Genomic DNA, 9,952 nt, shown 5'->3' with positions numbered 1-9,952 from the left:
ATCATTAAAATCATCAATTAAATCATCATTAAAATTTAAATCTGCCACCCCAAATCTAATACCTGGCTTTAATTTCGAATAAACTTTTTCATCCATTATTATATTATCATTAAAGCAGTCAATCTCCCAATCAGAAGTAATAGCATAAAATACTTTATCTATTGCGCTTGTTTTGAAATTTATCATACTTCCTACAATATTAATAATAACATTTCTACCAATAAGATAGTTATTTTTATCACCAATATTATAATCAACTGATGAGATACAATTTACTATCTGCTTTTTATCGGATGTATATATAATTCTTCCAAATGTAAATAGATGATATAGATCGAATTTTTTAAACTTAAGTAGAGTATAATTAAAACATATAATAGGGGATAGCGGTTCCTCTTCATATAGCGTACTCTTTAATTTATCCGCTTTGTATATAATGAAACTAAAAATTTCATTTAAATTGGTGCCAGTAGGATGAAATTTGAATTTCATTGCTGTATCACACATAGAAGAAATACACTTGTTTACCAAAGAATCATGGTTTGATGACATACCCACATATTCAGCAGTTGTTTTATCAAAATTAAAATTGATAGTTAATTCTCTCACAATTGAAGAAGTAGTGGAGATGCTTATATGCAATTTCCCAAATATATCAGATTCATGGTTTTTAAGTGTGCCTATTCTAAGATCTGTGTCTGCCGATACTTCCATTTTTTTATTGAATGAAAGCAAGGCCAATATTTTATTAACTAAATTATTAGTATCCGCCGTCAGTTTTGAGCTTAAGTTTTTTTCTTCTCTTACTTTTTTAATATGCTCATTTAATTCTTTCTTTATATCTTCAGACATATTAGTTATGTCTAAAATAATAGAAAGCATGCTTAGCAATCCTCCATTACAATACTGGGGCTTATGGCTAGAATTTGATGAATTCTTATGTGTCAAAGTATTAAACAATTTATACCAGTCATAGTGAACACTTAAATCTTCTGTGTCAAATAGGTCTCTGTACTTAGTAAAGAACTGCTTTAATTCTACGGGAGAATTTTCAATTGTTTTAAGAGTGTACTCCATCTCAGGACTGTCATAGAAGCAACAGCAAAGTAGAGTAAGTATGCTAGTTTCTGTTCCAATAGTAAACTTTTCTAAACCAGAAAGATATTCTAGGTTAGTAGAAGAGAAATGCATGGATGGGTTGGATGTATTCATAGAACTAGAAGCCATGTCAGTTGGGGATAATTCATTGTTTTTGTAGTAAGTACGTAAAACATCTGGCATGGATAGTTCTCGATTAAAGGGAATAAACATATTTTCATTCACATGGTTATTAATAATTTCTATATTTTCAATGATTTCTGTTTCTATATTTAACAATTCTTCATTTATAGGGCAGAATATATTATTTAAAACAGTTATAGCGATTGTTTCTGCAGGCTTTAACTTTAAATATTTTTTTTTTCTTAATGCTTCAACATTTTCTTTTAGTATATTAAATGTTTCTATAAGATATGCTTTCATATCTTCTTTAGTAGATAGATACTCAACTATATATGTTTGTATAAGTAATTTAGTCATACATACAGCACGTGCAGTATTGAAATCAGCAATAGGATTGTATATATTTTCTGATTCTTTATCTTTGGCTTCTTTATATAAATCAACTATATTTTCAGTTTGCGTGTAATAATATTTATCATCTAGCAAACATGATTTATTTTTATCCATTTTATTTTTGTAAATTCTATTTCCTAGCTTCAATTCAGTACTAAAGTAATTCTCAGTGCTATATTTAGATGTTTTAAGAACAAGCACGTCATGTTTAGCTTCATTTGTTTTTATTTCTAAAGAAATATCTACCCCCATAGAAAGTAAAAACAAAGAAGCAAGCAGTCTCAGCCTGTCTTTTTTCTCTGGAATATTATTAAGAAAAGCTAAAAATGAATATTTTTCTTCTGAATAAATTGTTGCTCTTCCATCCACTGTAGGAAACATCTCAATTAAACACCTATAAAATTTCAAATATATATCTGAAGAGCAAGGTTGGTTATTTTCTAAACCACGAATGCCATTCTTATCAGTTGTTTTACTGCATTTATAGACATTATTGCCAGATTCACTAGCTGTAACTTCCATTTTATATTTCATCTCTACTTGACAACCAAACTCGCTTAGATTATATATTTCACCACGTTTACTATTGATATATAAGTTTGTAGGATGCAAAGAGCTCTGTGGATATACCATTCTATCCACACCTTTATATGAACCAACAACAATTTTTTTAAATTCTTTTACATCTTTCCATACCATTCTTGCTTTTATATTTGTTATGTATAATAACACTATACAGTATCTAAAGTACATATAATTTTTGTTTTGAGTTATATTTATACTTTTAATTTTTGATTTAATTAAAAAGCTATACGATTACATATAATCATATATCATATTTAAAAATATTAAATTTTTATTTTTATCAAGAATAAATAAATCAAATTTTAATAAGCTTATATTTATATTATAGGGGTTATCTCTGAGATATTGAATATAAGTGGCTAATAGATGACAAAATAGGGTGAAAAAGATATACACAATTGTATAATAATAAAAATAAAGGAGTAAAAGGAGCAAAAGGAGCAAAGGAGCAGCCCAAGATTCTAAGAGGCAAATAGAGACAAAACAATACTAGTTTATGCTGTATGGCAAGACTAGTACAAATATAGTAATACATGAGTTATCTGAATGATTACATAAACAAGTTAATATGAATTAAATTAAACATGCGGTGTATATAAAGGCGTATTCAAATCTCATTAAAGTGTCTTAATGTGCCTTTTAAAGAATTAACTAATGGTTTCTATCATATGATGAACTATATCTAGTGTAGGTACCAGACACATATCTATGCGAAGTCATCTAGTGCTATAATATGTAAATGTTTAAAGTTTTATATGGCAAGAATAATAAAAAATTAAAATAAGTCTATCCTTTGTATAAGAACAAACAAATTTAAATATAGAAATTCTAAAATAAAATAAAGAAGAATATTGAATTGTTACTTTAATTACTGGACTACTCTTCTCAGACTATGCTTATATAAGCATTATAGTTTAATGCAGTGGTATTGTTAAAATAATGAATGTTTAATTGTTCATTAGTGGTTTTATCTCATTTTGGTATAACCCGAATATACTAAGAATAATTATAGAAATAGCTATAGTTATTAGTATAATAGATAAATTGTTAGTACTCCAGAAATCTGCAATTACTTCCTCATTAGTTGTACGACTAGATTTTCCTCTAATAATTGAAATAAGTGACTTTATGGGGGACATGTAATTCTCAATTACGTTAGTTTTAAATTTGATAGCATTCAGTTCTTATAATTCTTTACATCATTATATATTTTAGCTCCCTTGACTATAAATAAAACTAAATTATTTTTTGCTCTCTTCAGTTCATTCAAGTATTCTTAATCTTATCTATGCTTTCTTTTTCATATTCTTCTATGTCTATTTTATTTTCATATATAGACATATACTGTAGTATATAAATTATATATAGAAAAATAAAGTACTGAATTTTATTCATTTCCTATGGTATGTATTGAAGCATATATTGGAATTATTAAAAACTCAATAAAATCACTATTGGTCTACTCGTTTGTTTTTGTAAGTAATTATAGGGAATAAATATTGTTGTATGCTAAGACCAGCATTGTGTAGCACAAATTAAATAAGAAATTGTTGTTAACCCGAATACGCCAACATAAATTAAATTGATTATACGGTCTATAAATACGTATACGAATTAAATAAAGGTCAAATTTAAGAATGCCTTTCCTAAGAAAACAACTAGTAATCATAACCCAAAATTTACTGAGTTATAATCCCAGCCTATTATTTGACAGAGTCATAGTGCTGGTTTCGGGTTATGTCTGTATGGTGGTATCATTACACATTGCATAGTATAATAAAGAAATAACCCAATTCTGAATAAAAAATGGAAGGACCGTATAAATATAAGAATACTTGAAAATACGTGGTAAATATAAGTGCGTATGATTATGTATAATAGAAGTATAAATACTTTTGGATATCTTGTCTTTATCCAGGACGTAAGGAGAGTGTACATCCTTAAACAGTGAAGTATTTATCTTATACGGGTATACACTCAGGACAGGGACACCTTCTCTTCTTATGGATTCTATAAAAGAATGCATGAACCCTTTGGATGCACTGTATAAGGATACATTTGGAAATGAAACTATACTTAAAACACTGTTAATATGGACAAGTTTAGAATATTTACAGTGTTTAATTAAGTGAATATGTGATAATAAGTTGATCATTAAGTAATCATCCACATACTCCTGCGTATTATTAGAGAATGGAATAAATCCATTAAACGTGGCATGGTTTATTACTAATACATCACAATATACAGGGACGGTTAAGTACTCAGTGAAATCATGCTGTATATAAGTGCACTTTACTGATGGAGTATCTTTATCAATTATTGTTACTCTATGATTATTCAGTAGGAGGTGGATGGACAGGGATTCACCAAGACCGTGTGAACCACCAGTTATACAGAAATGCATAAATAAAAAAATATATGTGACGTATATATGCGGCGTATATATGTGTGCTTTCGTGGTGTAGTGGTATCACGCATCCTTCACACGGATGAGGCCTCCGGTTCGATCCCGGACGAAAGCATTTTCTTTTACACCGACAGAATATGCTTATATAGTTCATGCTCGTATAATAATGCAAAGAGTCTTTCCGGTGTATTTTTATTTCGGGTTATGTCGGGGTGTGAAATACTCTGGGAATGTTTACATTATTGCGTGCTGTCACTTGTCATGTGAATAATAATTGTGGATGATTAAATAATTTGCGGGAATGTCAATAAAAACATAAAAATACTTCTAATAATGGAAATAATTAATTAAAAATAATATTTTAGTAAAAACATAACTGAAATACTTCCCGTTTCGGATCTATTCGTTGTTTTTTTACTAAAATATTATTTTTATTAATTATTTCCATATAAATAGTTGTAAAGTAAAATGTTTATTTTGAAATATGGAAGATATAAATAGAATTTCAGAAGATTCGGACAATAGATTATCTATAAATAATACAGATATGGACAACAATCCACTAGAAAGTATACCATTAAATGATTCTGTAGTAGATGATACAACCAGCAATAAAGAGAATAACGTAATATCTATAGATGGAGAGCGTATAACACACTCAGTACATAATTATTTAAAAGGGAAAGAGTTATACTTTACTATAATTAGTTCAATAATTGGATCAGGCGTACTGTTTATACACAGTGCAATAACAAATGGAGGAATCCTTTCATTTATTATAGCAAGTATGCTCTCTTATATTGGGATTATTTCAATAACTGAGTCAGTGTTTAGAGGCAGAAAAAATGAAATGTTGACTGACCAGGCAGTGCATGATCAAGATGAAGTGACGTACGTTAGCTTTGCAAAGTTACGACCGAGATTCCTTCATGTGCTATTTACAGTACTATTAGTGACACTAATGCTAATAACAACAATAATATACCAGACACTCATATGGAAATGGACGTATGATAATATAGAATTCTTATTTGGAGATATGTTAAGCATAAGTAACCAGAATATAAATATAATCAAAGGAATAGCCTCATTCTTAATGATTATTGTTCTTTGGTGGTACTCTGTGATAGAATCACCCGGGGATACCAAGAATATTCAAATAATCACGAATATTTCAATTGTACTCCTGTCTGTGGTATTGGCAGTATTTCTGGTAATTATATATACAGTGTTTGAACCAAGTGTTCCAAGTACAGATACATTAAAGTATTTAGTCATAGGGAAGGACCCTTCTGTGGTGAACTTCTTTGGGTCTGTTGCTACTATATTCTTTGCCATAAATTCACATTATAATATTCCTGTGTATATGAGTAAAGTAAAAATAAGTACAAAGAGGAGTGCTTTATACCCCGTGCTTATAAGTAATACATTGGTGTACATCTTGTTCTTTATAATAGGGATTGAGGGATACTTTTTAGTCAGAGCAAATGAATTTAGTGGTACAAATAGCAATATACTCACGAGTATTTCATTAGTACTGGATTCTAACAAGCACGATAATGATCATAATACTGTTTATGCTGCGGCCCAGAGTCTTATTTCTGTGTTTAAATTAGCAATGAGTGTTATCCTTCTGAACTCATTTATGTGGCATATGTTCTCATATAGAACATTAATTATGCAATTCATACAGAGAGTTATTAATAATCCAACGGTTATAAGAATATTCTCTATTAAAAATTCAGTTATTTTAAACATAACGAATTTCATTAAGAAAATATTTACAGAAAGTATTCCAAATCTGTTTATGAAGATTATTTCTTACTTACCTGAAAGTATTCCAAAATATTTTGAAAGGACTTTCACCCGCACAGGTGATAAAACTGATGAATCCCCAGGAAATTCTAAAGTACTTCTAAGGTACGTCATTGGAACTGTCCTGTTCAGTATTACTACATTAATTGTTATGCTACAAATAGATCTAAATATAATTATTCAAGTGACAGGTGCCGTTGTATCATCATTTACTTCTATTTTAGTGCCCTCTATACTTATAATCACTAATAGGCATAGATATAATAAGAGGTGGTTTGATTATCTTACAGTGTCATTTATGATGGTTGGGTTTATTGTCCTAATTAGTATAGGAATTATTAAAGCATATTATTCCATAGAAGTAAATACTAAAGAAGTATCTGTGAGTGGTATACTGAATACAACAGAAAGTGCCCTTACTCCATAAATTATCTAGAATAAAAATGAATAAAAATGAATAAAAATTTAATTAATATAACGAAATTTTAATGAAAGTAATAAAAATAATTATATCAGAGATTTTAGTAGATATAATATTCCCGCCAAAAATCGATGATAAAGTAAAATATTTTTATGCTTAAATATGAGGAAGGATAAGGAAGAGATAATAATAAACAATGAAGAAATAGAGAATATCCAGGAAACAACCAAGAATACTGGAAGTTTAAACAACTCTGATATTTTATCAAGTATACAAGGAGATCCCCAATTAAACAGAATATTTGACCGCCCAAGTAAGCCATCTGGTAATGCCGTGCGCATAAAGGATACAGTGTGTAAACCCATGAAGTACTTGCCAAATTATTTCAAGAGTACGCATCAGTTAATGAATAATGAAATAACCCCATTAATAAAAATGAATAATTATGAAATAGTCAATGAAGATGGAGTATGCTTACTTAAAAGGGTTTCATTATCCATCCCAGAAGGAAAACTCGTATGCCTCGTGGGGATAAGTCAGATTGAGAAAGTAAGTTTAATGGAGAGCTTAGCTGGACTGACTCATTCTGGCCATACTGTATGCGGAGATGTATTTGTAAAGAATGAAATTAATGAACTATCCATAAGGAATACGAGTGAATGGTTCTTAAATGTGAATTATATTGAACATACAGTAATAAATTATAAAAATACCCCGATGTACAGCGTAGTACACTCAGTCGCACAGTGCAGGAATATAAGTACACCGAACGTAAATGCACTCATAAAAGCATTTCGTATGGAAAAGGCCAAGAATATTTTATTTAAAAACCTCACAGAAAATGAAAAAAGAAAAGTAATTATAATATGTGGGATTATGGGGAATAATAAGTTTAACATATGGGATGAACCCTTTTCAAACCTTGGCCCAGAAATTATAAATACAGTTATTTTCTTAATGAAGAAATTTAAAAGTACAAATTTAATATCCATCCATGAGCCATCTGTGGATTTACTTAACCAAATGGACTATGCCATTATAATCCATAAATCAACTGTAATTTATTCTGGTAGTGTACAGAACATAAAGGATTATTTCATTGATAAAGGGATATGCTTCCCATCAGATATACCCCACATAAATTACATAATGAAACTATGCAGTAATACAAGTAATAATGAACAGGACACAGTGAATATAAGAATCTTTAATGAAATATCTGAAAGGATTATTACTTCAAGTACACTCCATAATAAACAGTGTAAGAGACGTATTTGGTGGATTAAATCACAAGTACGCATATCACACACTAAGATATTTCAAATATTAAGAAGATTGCCGTACTTTGATAAACAATTTAAAGGAAGTTCTTTAACACTGGATATTTGTGTACTTCTACTGTGTTTATTCATTGGAGTGGTTATTACGTGTTTATTATTCTCAAATATTCTTATAAAAAATGGAGTATTCAAATATGAAAATATTTCATCAATGGATTTAGTCTATAAGCTGCATATGATAAGGGAGTACCTTATTAATCATGCAAAGTATACGGAGAAGAGTCCGTGTATAATTTACTGTGATAATATCTTAAGAGTAATAAGTAATAATTGCTGGGTACATATACTCCAGCATATATTCACACCAATAATTATGGTTATTTATACACTCAGTGTGATACTCCCTGGGTGTATGAATAAATCTGAATTTTACAGGAACTGCAAGCTAAGCATAAAAAGGAATGAATTTACAGCGGGAGATGTCATAATATCACAAGTACTTGATATACTTATAAGGAAGACTTTGCTTATATTTATATGTAAAGTATCCTTATATATATTTATATACGCATATTTAGATAGTAATATAAAGAAGTATATAAGAATTAGCCATACATTATCAATTACTTTACTGAGTATATCATCTGTACTACTGGGTATATACTTATTAATAGTACACCTTATACCGTATACATATAACATACACAGGATTATCTTATTCTTATGTATACTTATACCAGAGAGTGTATATAATTATATAAAACCAGTACGGTATAAACATACGTTTATAAATGATATTGGGATATTCCGTATGGAAAATTCATTATTCATGGATGGTATGCGGGATATGTTTGGGTTAAATCAAGAAACTTCTTTATTATTAAGGTGCACTTATGGATTATTCTGGTGTGCGCGGGTTCTTTATAAGGTATCTCCACATAATTGTTTTATTCATTTGTTACAGATAGTATGCGTATATAATGAGAGTATTATAATAACAGATACTCATATGAGTAAGTATAAGGACAATTCAAGTAAATTACAGGATATCCTACATAAATTAATTAAATCACAGTGCACCCAGGAGAGAGAGACAGAAATCACAAACTCATTCTTATCCCATATAAGGGATATAGTCAGTTCATGTAAGTTACCACATGAAATATTCAATGGTAATGTGCTATTACTGGGTATTTCTATAATGTACATTCTAAAGAATATTATAGTACTGTTTATACTCCCATTGGGATTATTAATACTGGTACTTATTTATTCTTATGCATATTTAATACCCGAACTATCAGAATAATAAATGTACAGTAATGAATAATTATAATTAGGGTTATATCGGGTTATTACACATTGACATTATATAAATAACAACAAACACAATAAAACAGTATAACACAGTCTATGAATACCAGTGAAGTATACCAGTGCACAGTCTAATTAGTATAAGTGCGGTATATGACTAATTATTACACTCTATGACTACCAGTATAATACAGTCTATTAGTATAAGTACAGCCTGTCACAGTCTATTACTGCCAGTACAATATAGTATGATAGACTCTATGACTACCTATTACTACCAGTACAGTATGATAATACTAATACAATAAAATACCGTATAATACAGCCTATTACTACCAGTACACTCTATGTTTACCAGTGCACTCTATGACTGCCTATACTTACCATTGCAGTATGATACACTCTGTGACTACCTATTACTACCAGTATATGACTACTAACCCTGCCTAGCCCTGTCTACTCCTGTATATAACTACTATGCCTATCTGACCCTGTCTACTCCTGTATATATCT

General features: G+C 29.5%; 6 protein-coding genes and 1 non-coding gene across 7 annotated transcripts; 3 read left to right on the top strand and 4 right to left on the bottom strand.

Moving 5' to 3' along the window:
- On the bottom strand, positions 1-2,367 carry NEPG_01374 (uncharacterized protein; the record flags this gene model as incomplete). Its single annotated transcript, XM_013203748.1, has 1 exon — positions 1-2,367. A coding segment is annotated over one exon (2,367 nt), but the record flags the coding sequence as incomplete, so codon positions are not given.
- A 163-nt stretch (positions 2,368-2,530) lies between these two features.
- Positions 2,531-2,734, bottom strand: NEPG_01373 (uncharacterized protein; the record flags this gene model as incomplete). Its single annotated transcript, XM_013203747.1, has 1 exon — positions 2,531-2,734. One exon carries the CDS (start codon positions 2,732-2,734, stop codon positions 2,531-2,533), a length of 204 nt encoding a protein of 67 aa, XP_013059201.1.
- Positions 2,735-3,146: 412 nt separating this feature from the next.
- NEPG_01372 (uncharacterized protein) lies at positions 3,147-3,338 on the bottom strand (the record flags this gene model as incomplete). The annotated part of the gene is made up of 1 exon (XM_013203746.1): positions 3,147-3,338. The coding sequence occupies one exon, from the start codon at positions 3,336-3,338 to the stop codon at positions 3,147-3,149; it is 192 nt and encodes a 63-aa protein (XP_013059200.1).
- Positions 3,339-3,622: 284 nt separating this feature from the next.
- On the bottom strand, positions 3,623-4,606 carry NEPG_01371 (uncharacterized protein; the record flags this gene model as incomplete). Its single annotated transcript, XM_013203745.1, has 1 exon — positions 3,623-4,606. The coding sequence occupies one exon, from the start codon at positions 4,604-4,606 to the stop codon at positions 3,935-3,937; it is 672 nt and encodes a 223-aa protein (XP_013059199.1). The 3' UTR covers positions 3,623-3,934.
- Positions 4,607-4,652: 46 nt separating this feature from the next.
- On the top strand, positions 4,653-4,724 carry NEPG_02705. Its single transcript has one exon. It is a non-coding gene; the product is annotated as a tRNA-Val (tRNA).
- Positions 4,725-5,075: 351 nt separating this feature from the next.
- Positions 5,076-6,851, top strand: NEPG_01370 (uncharacterized protein; the record flags this gene model as incomplete). The annotated part of the gene is made up of 1 exon (XM_013203744.1): positions 5,076-6,851. The coding sequence occupies exon 1, from the start codon at positions 5,094-5,096 to the stop codon at positions 6,849-6,851; it is 1,758 nt and encodes a 585-aa protein (XP_013059198.1). The 5' UTR covers positions 5,076-5,093.
- A 156-nt stretch (positions 6,852-7,007) lies between these two features.
- Positions 7,008-9,444, top strand: NEPG_01369 (uncharacterized protein; the record flags this gene model as incomplete). The annotated part of the gene is made up of 1 exon (XM_013203743.1): positions 7,008-9,444. The coding sequence occupies one exon, from the start codon at positions 7,008-7,010 to the stop codon at positions 9,432-9,434; it is 2,427 nt and encodes an 808-aa protein (XP_013059197.1). The 3' UTR covers positions 9,435-9,444.
- Between the last annotated feature and the right edge of the window lie 508 nt (positions 9,445-9,952).

Source organism: Nematocida parisii, assembly GCF_000250985.1.
Source record: "Nematocida parisii ERTm1 unplaced genomic scaffold supercont1.3, whole genome shotgun sequence".
Lineage (NCBI taxonomy): Eukaryota > Fungi > Microsporidia > Nematocida > Nematocida parisii.
This window is presented reverse-complemented; position numbering and strand designations above follow the sequence as displayed.